Source organism: Galeopterus variegatus, unplaced genomic scaffold (assembly GCF_000696425.1).
Source record: "Galeopterus variegatus unplaced genomic scaffold, G_variegatus-3.0.2 Scaffold2597, whole genome shotgun sequence".
Classification (NCBI taxonomy): domain Eukaryota; kingdom Metazoa; phylum Chordata; class Mammalia; order Dermoptera; family Cynocephalidae; genus Galeopterus; species Galeopterus variegatus.
This window is the reverse complement of record NW_007728708.1, coordinates 75,031-90,794: the sequence shown is the minus strand read 5'-3', so window position 1 is coordinate 90,794 and position 15,764 is coordinate 75,031. Positions and strand designations below refer to the sequence as shown.

At 38.2% G+C, this 15,764-nt stretch overlaps 1 protein-coding gene across 2 annotated transcripts in view; it reads right to left on the bottom strand.

Annotated features, from left to right (window-relative positions):
• Positions 1–1,706: 1,706 nt before the first annotated feature.
• Positions 1,707–15,764, bottom strand: part of LOC103598397 (chromosome unknown open reading frame, human C11orf74) — a 51,645-nt gene continuing 37,587 nt past the window's right edge. For both annotated transcript variants that reach the window (XM_008582389.1, XM_008582390.1), the window contains 2 exons: positions 12,500–12,639; positions 1,707–1,965 (listed from right to left, as the gene is read on the bottom strand). In XM_008582389.1, the coding sequence (XP_008580611.1) occupies positions 1,801–1,965; positions 12,500–12,639 (305 nt within the window). In that variant the 3' untranslated portion in view covers positions 1,707–1,800. The remainder of the gene's footprint in view (positions 1,966–12,499; positions 12,640–15,764) is intronic.

The following is a 15,764-nucleotide window of genomic DNA, read 5'->3' as shown; positions in this document are numbered from 1 at the left end:
ATCAGTTCCTCACTCATCCTGGCTATATTTCATGTGCTCTAGTACACTAGAACATGGCTTGTGGCTATTATATTGGACAGTGCACCTCTCTGTAATTATTTGTGTACGCATCTCTCTTCCCACTAAATTAAACCATCTCTAATATATTTGTATCCTTCCCATTACCTAGCATAAAGCTTAACACATAAGTAGTGTTTAATGAAAGTTTGTTGAATAAATAAAAATAAATGTGGAAATCACTTTACTGCAACATCAAATCAAGAGCATTCTATTATGAAGAATATAAATGGTATTTTTATGAATACATATACACACCCTCACACACACGATTCTTCATACACACACCATCACAAGCACAAGACTGCAGAATTATTCACAATAGCCAAGATATAGAAACAACCTAAATGTCCATTGAAGGATGAGTAAAGAAAAAGTGGCATATGCAAGTGTGGAAATCCTGCCACATGCAACAACATAGATGAACCTGGAGGACATTATGCTAAGTAAAATAACCCAATGACAGAAGGACAAATACTATATGTCCACTTATAAAAGGTGTCTATGAGAGTCAAACTCATAGCAGCAGAGAGTAGAATAGTGGTTGCCAGGGGCTGGAGAGAGAGGAAAATGGGGAGTTACTGTTCAATGGGTATAAAGCTCTAGTTATACATGAATACGTTCTAGAGATCTGCTGTACACCATTGTGCATATAGTTAACAATATTGTATTGTGCACTTAAAAACTTAAGAGGGTAGATCTCGTTAAGTGTTCTTACATTAAAAAAAAGAGAGAGAGAGAATAGCAAAAAAACAAAACAAAAAAAACCAATTGTACTACTTTGGTGTAGGATGCTACTAGTAGGAGAGTCTGGGGGGGGAGGCAGGAAGTATATGGGAAGTCTCTACTCTCTTCCTCAATTTTGCTGTGAACCTAAGATCTAAAAAATAGTCTATTTAAAAGAAAAAAAAGAAAAAAGCTATTAAGACTGAATACATTTGACTTGCTACTGATTTCTTCAATGATATAAATTGCTTCGTACATATTATTCCCCCTTTTTCTGTGCCTTCACCCCTCTTTTCTCCTTCCCTTATTGCATTTATGGGTGTTCTACAAAATTAGCACTCCATAATATGTTTTTACATTCTCTAGCTGTCTTGTCTTTTCAAATTTTAAGCTTCTGGAGATAGACATCATACCTTGTACTTTAGAACTATCATGAAAGACGGTTTAATGGTAATACCAAAATGCAAGAATTCAATATATGACATATAATCAATGCTCAGATGCCTTCTTTTTCAGTGAAGCCCTTCCCAATCAATCCCAGCAGCCTAATCTCTCAACACTCACGCTGATAACACTGTCTCTGGATAGCTGGGACCAGCGACCTACTCACATAAGCAATTTTTCTCTACGTGCTACGTCTTTTACATGTTTCAATTGTCTTTCACTGTAAGAAGGTGGGATCATGTTTCCAATCTGTTACCAATACCCTACATCACCTGGTGCAGTGTTCTCATCAAAATGAACCCTTCTGTAGGGGGGACTTCCTGTCACCATTTCCCACTCCCATCTCCCCAACCAGTCATAGGATGCAGCAACAACGTGACGGGAGAAAATTCTGTAAGGGCCATGACCTCTTCCATCTTGTTTGTTGCTCTATCTCCCTAATGACAGACAACTCTAACAAATGAATGCACACATGTACATTTCCATAAAGGGAATTATAGTAGGTTAATCTTTTATTCTAATGTTGCTTGAATAAGAACAAAATAAAAATAAACACAGAGATGCCTTAGCGAATCAGTCACAGGGCTCCTCTACGTCTGTGTTGCTCTTCTTTCTCTCTTGTTTGCAAAGCTCTTTGATGGTCTCTATCTCTGCAGCAGTGAATTTGGGGGTTAGTGCCACATTGTCATAATCAAATTCTTCATCAAGTGAAAAGGGTTGAACTTCATCACCAGGTATCTATAAAAGGTAACAAAAGAGGAAAAAACATATACAATCATTGTAAATGAAGATGAAGTTGAAAACATAAACTCCTGATTAATATTTAATTAAACTATTTTAGACTTCAGCACACTCAGCTGATTAAGCTGTTTTTAAGTAAAGGAGTAAATTCGATTACTCAATTTGACCTAATTTAAGCCTCTTAATACACCCCGTTTGTACCATGCTGTATCTGAATGAATATCATTAACTAATTCCACCCAAGGCAAAAATCAAAGTCTCCCTTGCACATTTTCATTACACTTTTTACCATTTGTAGTGTCAGGGCTAGAAGCATATGGGAAAACTAAGAGTTATATTAAAATGTGAGAAAAGATACCTTAAGATTTTGATCAACCTTAAATCCATTTTCACCATTTACTACAAAAGACCTATATTAATAAAACTTAATTTTCAAAGATAAAAATACCCTACACTTAATATACCGATGACTTCTGGCCAATAACAGTAGGAATTAAAACACATAGTATCATCTTAAAAAGTCTAGGATCTCTTTTTTCTACCAAGAAGATGTAAAATATTACAGTTTTATCTATAAGTAACAGTAGCTGCAAAGAGATGTAATAATTTTGTATCTATTTATTCATAATTTGTGAGTTTTAAAGACTTCCTAAAGGAAGCCTATTTTCCAATAAATAGCATATTTTCCAATAAAAACGAGAGAATGGCTTAAATCTCATTGTATCACCCCCTAAAAAGCCTCTCCAAAAGTAAATGGTGTGTGATACAATGAAACCATCCAGCATCTCTGTGTAGCTCTATAATATGTATGATGATGCTGAAATAATTGAAAACTATGGTTTATGCAAAAACGAAAAAAATGCCCTGAAGCTACAGCCAACTTTAAATATTCTTGCATGGTAGATAATCTCGTTGAATGGTTTTTGCAATGTTCGTAAAAATGGAGCATACAGTTCAGAAACTATGTGCTGTTACTAAAGGTGAAAAGAAATCATGAAACGTAGCTATCTCCTATCTGTTTGGTACCGTATGCCTCGTAGTTAGGTGTGTAGTGCTAACAGCAAACATCCAGCCATTTATCATCATTTCTTAGTAAAACCAGCAAAGAACAAATTCCAGAGACTCTTTTATTTCCTCTTTATTAGAAAGTACCTGCATTATTTCCTGACACAGGTCACAATAAGAGCTGCCCTGAGTGAGTTCCCATATGTGCCAGCCCCAGGAATGATGTGGGCATTAGCAGTAATCTTCAAGCAACCCTGCCAGTCGTCATTGTTACCCCGTCATGAAGTTCTGAAAGGTTAAGAAACTTGCCCAAGGCTACACAATTAATAAGGGAGAGAACCAACATTTGAATCCAGTGCAATCTGCTTCAGATAAAGCTTCATCTGCTCAACAAAAACACCAGCAAAAATCACCTGTGAAGTTTTCACTAATCTGTCAACCTAAATAACAGAGGGGCTCTCTAAAAGAAAATGATATTTGGGCCGGCCCGGTGGCGCACTGGATAGTGCGCCGCTTGGGAAGCACAGCGGTGCTCCCGTCCGAGGGTTCGGATCCCACATACAGACCGGCTCCCGCTCACTGGCTGAGCGAGGCGCGGGAGCAACACCGAGGCTTGCGATCCCGTTGCCGGTCCCCGGTCCGGTACGGGGGCAACACTGAGGGTTGCGATCCGTTGCCGGACACGGAAAAAAGACAAAAGACAAAAAAAAAAAAAAAAAGAAAATGATATTTATTTGGGAATGGGCATTGCAATGGAAATACACATATCATAGTAAACTATGGGTGGATTTAGGGAGGTAAAGGAAGACAAACGTTTTTAAAGGAAAAATGAGGATGATTACATAATTGTTTTGAGATAATTATTCTTGGACTGCATGACACCAGTCCAAGGTTGGATAGACAGTTGCTGGGCAGACGTCCTTGCAGAAGTATTTCTTGGTGTAAGGTTGTGGTTTTTGCATTCTTTTCTGGTAGTTCTAATGATCAAGCATTTGTATATGACCCTCCCCAGCACTATTTGTCAGAGTGTTTCACACATGTGACTCCATTTTGATTCTGACAACTTTCACAAAACCAAGTCATAGCTCTATGGGAGAAAAGACCTTTTCTGAATAAGCTGAACAATTCCCACAGCCTATCATAAAAAATGTACTCAAGGCTACAGTAATACCATGACTGTCTCTGAAAGAGCAGCTGCACACAGGAAGTAAACCAGCATGCAGAGTGACTGATCAGCTCATTTTGATCACTTTCTGAGATTAAATTTATCATCACCACAGCCAAAGTAACAGAGGGGCAATATTGCTAAAACCAGCTCAAATGAATGACAATGACATAAGATGTTCACTTCTGGAATATAAGCATCCTTGCTCTCTCCATCTCTACTCAGCAGTAAGTACTGAGGCTAGCAGGCTTGGCCATGACTCCACGCTGAGATGATTCTAACCCATCCTGGCAGAGTATGGGGAGAGGCCCCCATCTCCACCACTGCATTCAGTCCAGTGGGACGTCTGCTGCCCTTTTATGCCTGGTTAAAGGCCTGTCATCACATGTCCATCAAGCTTCAGGCCAACCACACTTGCCTGAGCCCACTGCAGTAGGACTTTGAGCCCCACCCTGAGCCCTCTAAAACCTGCCTAGACCTTACTAGCCATCCTCACTAGATGCAGTCACTTTTCCTTCACCTGTCTCCCAGGGAGGCTAGAATGCAATTTCAAATTAGACAAATCCCTCTGCTGTGCTCAAATCCCAGCAACACCATACTGTGCCCCCACACTCCCTCTACACAACACATTCCCACCTCCCTCCCCTTTGCTTGTTCATTCAATAAACACTTATGTATTCGATACTGGGAACACAAAATGAATGTTGTAAAATCTGTGTCCACAAGGTTTCATAACTTTAAGGAGAAGACAGAAGTAAATGAATGATTTAAGTATCAAGGGCCATGCTCTTGAATAGAGGCATGCAAAAAAGGGAAACAGAAGCATAGAGGGGAAAGTGCAGAAGCTTAACTTACTCCCAAGTACTGCCATGCTCCAGAAAATCCTACTACCCTCCCCACACATCATTTCAGTCTTACAACCCAGATAAAGTAAGGCTTACATTTTGGAGTTCTAAACTCTCCTATAAGGGCTAACTCCCACAGCCAAGTTAGTTCTCCCAGATATGGCTCAAACCATTGCATTATTACTCCTCTCCCTTCCCTGAGGTCCCAGTATACATTACGGCTATAATATCCAACATTACAGTACTAGAGATACACAAATTTGTTCTTGAAAGGAAAAATCTTATTTTCCTATAACTTTTTTTTTCTATACGTTTAAATTCTTCTTTGTTATGGAGCATGCTTTTCTTTATCAGTCACTTGACATTAACCAAAATAATAGTAAGGATTAAAGTTTTCAGCAAGTCAATAAATATAATGCCAACACAAGGATTATTAATTAATAATATACTTAAAGGTATAAAAATATACTTAAAGATATAAATTTCTTCACTTAGAAACTAAGAGTTATTAACAGCAGCTATTGTTAGATTAATTTCCTAGGCAATCAGTTAAATGCTGAAATAGAAAAGCAAGAAACCAAGAATAACAATAATTTCGTATTTGCAATGCCAAAATATGATACTGAGGAAACTTAAAACCATTTGGGTAATATAGTGCAATGTGGCCATTACATTCCTAAGTCAAAATGTCAGAGAAATTGCTTCATGCAATCATTCAAATATTTACCATTCTTTACACTCTAGGCTCCTATCAAATTCTAGGCATTGTGTTAGGTGCTGGGGATACAAAGATAAAGACCTCTATGAAATCACAGACAAATGAGATGAACTCACCAACAAATCATTATAGTAAAACTGGTAAGGATAAATAGTATAGTCAGGAGGCGATAGGAACAAGGAAGGGATACCTAACCCAGACCAGGTTGGAGGGGATTGGGGAAAAAAAAATCAGAAGGCTTCCTGGAAGAGATGATATTTAACCAGAATTTTAAATGGTGAATATTAGTTAACAAGGTTGAGGGAAGAAGAGCTTTGCAGTCCGGGGGAGTTCGCATGGGTGGGCCATGGAATTAAGACACAGATTTTCACATTTGTGAGTTAAAAGTAACTCAGCATTGCCAGCCCATAAAGTGCAAGGTAGAGAGGGACTAGAGACCAGGATGGTCCCAAATCATCCTAGAGATGATGAATAATCACTGAAGAATTATTTTTTAATAGAGTAGACGCTTGGTCATCTAAGCATTTCAGATAAATTCCTTGATTCATTGAAATTTTTACTAAGCACTTCAACAATGAAACAGGTCTAGAGCACAAAAAGAAGGATGCCCTGCCTGCCCTCTTGGAAATTACATTTAGATAGGTCACTTTGAAGATTAAATAGAGGGTGGATTTGAGGGGGATCAGCCTGGAGTCAGAAGACTATTCAGCATCCTGCTGAAGCAGTCCAGGCGAAAGATAATGAGAACAGGGCAGTCGTGACAGAGATCTGAAAAAATTTTGAAACAAAATCAGCAGTGCTCAACAACTGATTGGATATGGAATGGGAAGAGGAGGGAGAATGAAGGAAGGGAAGCAGGTTAAAAAAAAAAAAAGCTCAGCCTTTAACATGTTGAATTTGAAGGTACTTGAAAGAATCCAGGTGGAGAAATCAACAGGCAATTGAATATACAAAACTAAAGCTCAGAAAAAAGGCTCTGAAGCTAGATACCAATTTGGAAACATAATCATAAAAGGTAGTAATTTAAAGATGAAAATGGATCCAAGTATGTAAGGTGGGAAGAACCATAGTTTAAGCTATGGCTCCCTAAGGGACACCAACTCATAAAAGATGGATGGAGGGAAAACCCCCAAAGAAGGTAGGGGAAGAACAATTAGAGAAATACACAAAGAATCAGCAGAGAACAGCATAGTAAGAACCAGTGGAGCAAGAGTGTCAGGGGAAGATCAGTGGTGTCAAATACAGTAGAGAGGTCCATTAAAAAAGAATGAAAAGTGTCCACTGGACTTGGCAGTTATAAAATAACTGGTGCCTTTATTCTGAAGACATTCAGGCTGGTGATTGGAGCCAAGGGCATTTTGCAGTATATTGAGTGAGGAATGAAGGAAAAGGAAGCAGAGTCAACGAGTAGAGTTGAGTCTAACGGTTTCCGAATTCTGGATGAAAAGAGAAGAAAAGGAATAGACAGTCGCCAGAGAGGGGTCCAAGGTGAAGGGCAGGTTGTTTGCTCTTGCTTGTTTCATTTTGTGAAGGATGGGAGAGACTTGAACATATTTATATGTTGAAGGGAATGGAGAAAATTTTTGCTAACTATGCATCTGACAAGGGATTAATATCCATAATATACAAGGAACTCAAGCAATTATATGGTAAAAAAACAAATGACCCAATTAAAAAATGGGAAAAGGAACTGAATAGACATTTTTCAAAGGAAGACATACAAATGGCCAATAGGTACATGAAAAAATGCTCAACATCACTAGTCATCAGGGAAATGCAAATTAAAACCACACTGAGATATCATCTCACCCCAGTTAGACTGGCTATAATCAAAAAGAATAACAAATGCTGGTGAGGATGTGGAGAGAAGGGAATGCTCCTGCACTGTTGGTGGGACTGTAAATTAGTACAACCACTATGGAAAACAGTATGGAGGTTTCTCAAACAACTACGGATAGATCCTCCACATGATCCAGCAGTCCCACTTCTGGGTATATACCCAAAGGAATGGAAAACATCATGTCGAAGGGATACCTGCACTCCGATGTTCATCACAGCTCTGTTTACAGTAGCCAAGATATGGAACTAACCTAAATGTCCATCGATGGATGGCTGAATAGGGAAACTGTGGTATACAAACACCATGGAATACTACTCTGCCATAAAAAAGAATGAAATTCTCCCACTTGCAACAACATGGATGAACTTATAGAAACTTAACGTTGAGTGAAATAAGCAAAGCACAGAGGGATAAATACCGTATGTGCTCACTCATATGTGGGAGCTAAGAGAGAAAGAAGGAAGGAAAGAAAGACCACAGTAGTGCATTGGACTTGCAGAGGGAGAACATACCTAGGGATACAAAGTGGAGAGGGGAAAGCGGGATAGGGAGGGAGGTCAGGGATAACTGAGGGGATAATTGGGTGGGGGACACAGGGTACAATCACAATTTGTGGTAATGGACATGCTGCCAGTATGGATCTGGCAATCACATCTTAGGCATGAGTAGTGACAATTTGCTTTGTACCCATGAATATTCATAACCAATAAAAACAAAACATTTTTAAAAAAAGAGAGAGAGAAGAAGAGAATCCCAACCATGTTACTGTATCAGAAAAATCACTCCCAATAAGTGGTAAAGTCTTTATTTGTTCATTCAATAGTATTTATTGTATATCTACTAGATGCATGGCACTGAGCTTGGCACTAGTTCTGACTTTCTGCATTTTAATTAAGTAAGCTTATGAAGATATGCATGAGGGAATTTAGAGTCTTCTAAGACAAGGCACACATATGAAATTCAAAGTGAAACTAGGTGTACACTGCAATTCAGAAGACATCACTGTGATCTTCCAAATGACAGCTTTTAAAATATAGTAAGGGGCCGGCCCGGTGGCGCACTGCTACAGTGCACCGCTTGGGAAGCGCAGCAAAGCTCCCGCCGAGGGTTTGGATCCCACATACAGACTGGCCACTCACTGGCTGAGCGAGGTGCGGGAGCAACACCGAGGGTTGCGATCCCGTTGCCGGTCCCAGTCCAGTACGGGCGCAACACTGAGGGTTGCGATCCGTTGCCGGTCACGAAAAAAGACAAAAAGGAAAAAATATATATATATATAGTAAGGCTGCATTTCTATGTATGTATTTAAGCTGTTGGCTATTGTGGCACACTTTGGGAATTTTCTTCTTTCAAGTTAGGTTCATTTTAGGGTTCTCAGCTATAAGACTCCAAGGTTTTAAGAATGCAAACTGAAATTCTGATTTATTCCAGAAAAGAATCTGTGCAAGGGAACTTCAAATCCCCTGCTGTTAAACAAAAAACAACTGTGAATTAAGTTATTAACTTGTTATTTTTGCCAAAGGAGCTGAGAGAAATATGTGGATTTCAGGTGTCTAATTTCAAATCTAATTGAAATCTTTTTGTAGCCTCTCAGGGAATAAAATTTGTACACTATTAGAAAACTTCTAGTTTCCTTTAAATTGCTCATGTGACTTATTCTAACAGAGACACTGTTAAAGGAGGAATCATTTTCATTCACAGTACCATATAGGAAAAATAAAGAAAACAATTTTTTTTTTTTTTTTAAATAAGGGGATCTTAACCCTTGACTCAGTGTTGTCAGCACCATGCTCTCCTAAGTGAGCTAACCGGCCATCCCTATACAGGGATCCGAACCCGTGGCCTTGGTGTTATCAGCACCACACTCTCCCAAGTGAGCCACAGGCCAGCCCTTGCATTTTTTTTTTTTTAAACAACCCTTTAAAAATGAAAAGAACACTCTTTGCTGTGGGCCATACAAAAATACGCTAGGCCAAATTTGGCAAACTATAATTTGTGGACCCCTGTTCCAGCCAAATAAAGCTATGTCATGTTTTTTCATTAGTCTCTGTCCTTATATATAAGCTGTTGGTTTTTACTGCATGGAATATTCTCTCATTCATACATAGAAGACTCCTTCCCATCATGATTCAAAACTTAGCTCATAGGTTAACCTTTTTTTTAAAATTTTTATTTATTTATTAATAATAATATTTTTTTTACATTCTAAGATGTTACAGAGCAGTTGGTGGGGAGGAGGAAAGAAAAGGGGGGGGGAAATATGGTGGGGGAACGAGGGAGGGAGGGCAGGGTTAGACCCATGGCACCCTCCTCATTCCTGCAGGGGAGACAAGGGGGCTTCCAGCAGTAGCTCAGTCATTTTTTTCGTTTTTTGTTATTTTTTTAAAAGATGACTGGTAAGGGGATCTTAACCCTTGACGTGTTGTCAGCACCACGCTCACACAGTGAGCTAACTGGCCATCCCTATATAGGGATCCAAACCCGTGGCCTTGGTGTTATCAGCACCACGCTCTCCCAAGTGAGTCACAGGCCGGCCCTAGGAAGACAAAACTATTGCTCAAATCCATAATGGCAGCATTTAGCTATAGGCTATCATACAAAGTAATTCAGTAAATAAACTGTCTTTATAGGTGAAAATTTTTAGAGTCTTATTATGAATAGGAAAAACAGGGTATCTCCTATTAAAATACCACACAAGTTTCTTTTATGACTTCTTCTAGGGTCGGGGGAAGGGAGGAGGCAGAGGAACCACAATTTTTCATCTTCCTAATGTGAACGCTTTTTGCTCTACAAAGTTGTTCAAAACTTCCAAAATTCATAAAAATAGAATAACCCAGGCAAGAAGTTATTCACAAACTGAATGGAAGGTTCTTGGAAACCGTTTGATTCTAAGGGAAAAATGCACATGTATAAAATCAGTGATAAAATTAGCGAAAATAATTAAATTGGTCCATTCCATATTCAGAAAGTTGGAGGATTCTTAATAGGCAATTAAGTGGAAGTCAGGACATACAGAATATATTTTCATCTTTTCAGATTTAAGTCACAGAAAGCAACCACCATCTCTAGCCCCAAAATTGCCTCTTGGTATGTGTTTACAGGACATATTTGCTGGAAATTGATGATTATTTTCTTTTACTGGCATTGGATGCTTTAAAATAAGATTAACACTATGAAACTGAGGCAGAGTTGGTGCAATACTGTGATTCTAGACAATCCTGAAAAGCTTCTCTAACAAAGAGTGGTTAGAAATAAAAATCCCAACCAAGATATTACTCTGGATATTCAAAAAACAGCAAAAGTTATTCATCCGTGGCTCATGCATTTGCCAACACAAAAATTGTTTATATCATTTTGATTGCTACATTAAAAGATGTTCATATTTTCTGGTATGAAATTTATATTCTTTTTAAAGGTATAATCATATATGAGGTTTTAACTTGCATTTTACTGGCTGTTTGATAGATACCAGCTTTTTTAAAACGCATTAACTAAAACCACTTCATAACAATTCCTATAATTGTACTAGAATATATATATTCTATAATTGTATTGAAACATAATTTTATTTCTATAAAGGTACTAGGCACCGTGCCCACTGACTGGTTCAATAATTTGTATGATCACAACTGAAGTCCAGAACATCAACAAATCTTAAAAAGGAACAGATTTCTGCTAGAAATAACCTTGCAATTTTAGCTTCTTACAACTCAGAGAAAGCAATCTATAACTCAAAAATCATATTGAAAAGTAGCCATTTCTTCTAGTTCATTTGATAACCAATTTAGGAGTTTAATATAAGCCTGCAAGCATCCTGGATATACTTTTGTCATGTCAGTAAATAAAAGTACTATGAGAAAAGGGCAATTTAGAATTAAAATGTGTGGATTATTTGTGATTGAAAGACTGATTCCATAACAGAATTTTTTTCCAGTGACAAGACTTGAACAATTAAATGACAAGACCTGAACAATTAATCAGGAAGGACCCTGGGGATTTTATTAGGAAGCAATAATAAAGAGCCCTTAACAATTTCTTGTGCCTGATCCGCCTTCATGTTAAAGAGGATGAGAAAGGTCACTAACCAACACTACCAACAGCCTCTATTGTAAACATTTGTTAAGTATATGTAGAAGAGTTGCAAAGTGATAGCAAAAGCTGACATTCAAGTTATATGTCTGGGAGAGTAAAGGTGTGGCAGAGATTTCACTTTGCCCTGCTTTTGAAGAACATGACTAGGTGACATTTTCCAGCCTCCCTTATGGCTAGATATGAACATGTGACTAAGTGATTGTCAATAGAATGTGATCAGAAATGAAGGGCCCTGAGTCCTAAGCCTTGGAGAAACATGCTTCCCCTAAGCTCTCTCCCCTCCCCCTCCAGGTATGATGGTGATCTCACTTGGAACATGCAAATGAGGACAATGCCCTTAAGGATAATGGACATCCAGAGAGGAGGAACCTGGATCCCTGATGACCCCAGGGAACATCCTCCTGCTCACTTTAAGGGCTTTCTACAGACTGTTAAAAAAGAGAAACTTCTATGTCCTTTCCGTCATTGAACTATTATGGGGATTCTCTGTTTTAGTAGTGTGGCTTTACCTGAACTAATACAAAAGGTTTATAGGACCTTAGAAACAATAATAAAAAGAAGAATGGCCAGATTAAAAGAGATAAGAAAACTGTCCACAGTCCCTAGGTAGCACTGTCCTATAGCACTGCATACATTATAGAACAAAAAAATTTCCCCATAAAAACGTAATTGCTCTATGTGTTTAAAAAGAAATAGACACATTAGAGATAGATGGCAGTGAGTGGGACCAGTTAATCAACCTGAATTCTAAATTTTCCCAAATCTGAGAAAAATACAAAAGCACACGGGTATAGTAGCATTTCTCTGAATGAACAAATTACCAAATCCAGGCAGTGTCGAGACTGATTGAATTCCCGGTGCAGGACCTCTTCCATTGGTTTGTTCATTCCTTTTACAGCAGGCTTTGGCTTCATTTCAGGGGCGAGAGGCTGGCCCACGGAAGGAAAATAAGAAGGAACACTGGTGCTTACGTCCTGTTCCACTTCTCCTGGAAGCAGCAGCAAATCTGTTGCAGACAAAATATTTTAATTGACCCTTTCCCCAAGTTCACAATTAACCTAAATCCTCTAAAAGCCTATATAATCAAAAGAATGAAGCAAATATGCTCAGGTAAAGTAGGTCCATTTCAAGATGTCTGTCCTCATTCGGGGATTTGACTCAACGGATTCCCCTTTCTATAAAACAGAAACTATTGGTGCATTGACTTATCTTATTGTTGCAAAATTACAGTCCATCCAAAAAGTCTGGGGGGAATACTGTTTTTGCAGTAACTTGATTGGGCCTCTCACCCCCAGCGTTTCTACTTCTATACAAAAGTAAGGCAAGAAGATGCTACTTTTGCTTTACTTTCCCATATTTTCCTGAGAGGGTAAAGAGGAAGAAAATGGAGTGATGATTTTGTCCTGTAACAATATGGCAATATTTCAAAAAAACATATTAAAAAACAATGATGCCAGAAGGAAAGTAACTTTCAGCAGAAAATGAAATACTCTGTCAAATTCAGAATGCATGCTCTAATTTTCAACATTTGCAAACAACAACATGTTTTCTGCTTGTTTAGCACAACCACAAGAATTTAATAACCAATTTTGGTTTTCTGATCTACCCATTATAAGTAAATAAGGGATATGTTCCCTTGTTTTCGCATGTATTATAGTACATGGATGCATCACAGACAACTGATGATCTTACACAGGCTTCTTTAAGGTGGAAAAAAATGAAATGGAAGCACAGCAGGTTTCCTCCTCAGTCTAAGTCTTCGTATGACCAGAAGGGCTTGCTAGAGCTAGCCAATAACTTGGAGCTGGCTCAGGGTGACTGCCTGCTACTCAAGGATGATTCTAATTAAGCCACTAATTAAGTTCCCAGTGGAAGTGATTAATTAACAACAGGCATGCCTTGGCTTTTGCCAATGGCAGCATATACAGGGAGATAATTGAGCAAGTATTGATATTCAAAAACTGAAACATATTTGAAATGCATCTCTCACCACTGTAGTTATCACCTTCACAAAGGATATAACTACAAAAATCTTAAGACTCCAGCAACACAGAACATAGCCTGAAAACTGAGAACTAAAGCAGGGAGATGATTAAGAAGGTAGTTCTCCTATGAATAATTATTAAAATCTTAGAATACAATCTCATTAATTAACAGATATAAAAGCAATAATAGCCAACATTTAACGTGCCCAGCATTTTATATACATTAACTCAGCTAATTCTTCCAAGAGCTGTATTAATTCCCATTTTATAGGCCATGAGTTCTAAACACAGACAACAACCTCTTTCAAGATCCCACAGCTAGAAATGGCAGAGCCAGGTAGTCTGTCTAGAGGCCCTGCTCTTAGCTCACAATGTCACATTATGACCTTCTCTTAAATAAGCATTTTCATTACATATTTTATTAACTTGATTAGATTATATGTACAAACTCAAGGCCAAGAAACATTACTATGGTTAGGCAGCATTGCATGTACTTCCCAAACATTTTATAGCCAAAGTAGTAGTATTTTTAAACTCAGTACAGTTGGTGGAAAGACTGGCTTTCTAATGTACCTATTTAAGAGTTCAAAGCCAAATCCCTCACTGAGCTCCCTAGTATAACAGCCTAGGACTAGTACAAGCCAGGTTAGGAACCTGCCAGCAACAAGAAGAGAAAAGTTTTAGGCTTCTCAATGTGAAAACCAGCACCTACCAGACCCATTGGCTGCCAGTGCAAACATCAGTTCAAATGTGAAATCAAAATCAGTTCTGCTTTCAGGACTAATTTTCAGGACTATTTCAGTTCTAACTGACAGTACTGTGCAGCGAGAAGGACAATTCTGCCATCACTTTACTGAAATTCTTCAATTCCCTAATCTGTGTGCAAAAAGAATAAGATTTTCAACAAAAGTGGTTTCTTTCATAACGGTTCTCCTGCTAAGGGAAAAAATTCTTTCAAAGCATGACTCAGTATCCTCCACACCGTAATTTCTTGTCCTTTGTTACCTCGGTGTAAATGCAAAATGCACCAATGCATATCTACTGATGCCTAACACAGTACCTTATACATAGCGAATTCTCAACAAGCACATGGAGCTAGAAAATGAATTTCCTGCATCTCAGCTTTTAAACTGAACAGCAAGTATCAAGAGTCTACCTCTCAAAAGGACATTGTGATGATGTAAAATAAGTACAGTCCTTACCCTCAAAAATTAAATGTAGTTACAGGGATAAGACTCTCACAAATAAAATCAATCAGAGAAAAATAAAGAATAAAAGTAAATGGCTCTAACTCTAAAGATAACAGATTTATAAAAGAGTGAAACCAATATGGATGGGAAAAACCTCGTAAGGCACATGTTATGAAGAAAACTCTTGCTATCTTTCAGCCATTTTACAATCATGGGTGGGTTATTTATATACTCATATTCTCTTGGGGGGGAAATGTATTCACTGATGGTGAGGAATGAAATTTCTGAAGTTCTTTGCAAAACTTTCTAAAACAAAAGTGCTTTAAGAGACTTAATCTGATCTGATTAACTGTTGTTTCTAAAACAACCAAAGGCCTTGTGTTTATCGTAACTAAATGCCACCATCCTGGCTGGTGTGGATTGTAGAGTTAGGGCAACTTTAAAAAATGAATCTTGAGGCTGTATGACAAGACTGGTTGAAACATTCTAACCTCGTCTTTCTCAACTACATGTTAAGAATTTCTGATAGTTATAAACTATCTGCTCATGCCATTTGTCTTTCTGTATTTAGTCAATGATCAGCAAGTCAAAGGCTATAACCATGTAATTTAATACATCAAAAAGTGAACACACTCTACCTGACATCTGGTAATTCAGACTACAATAATATTTAATCTGCCTGGCATATTTATAAAATTAAAGTATGTTGCCATGTAAAATGGCCAAAATTCTCTGAAAGTTTGGGCATCTACATCCAAAAAGGATATAGATAAATGCTTTAGCCATCCAGGCCTCTTCTTTACATAGTTTCCAGCTATGATAGTATACAAGTCAGTGGTTCTTGTTTTTAAAAATTATTGAATACCGGGCCGGCCCATGGCTCACTCAGGAGAGTGTGGTGCTGATAACACCAAGGCCACGGGTTCGGATCTCTATATAGGGATGGCCGGTTAGCT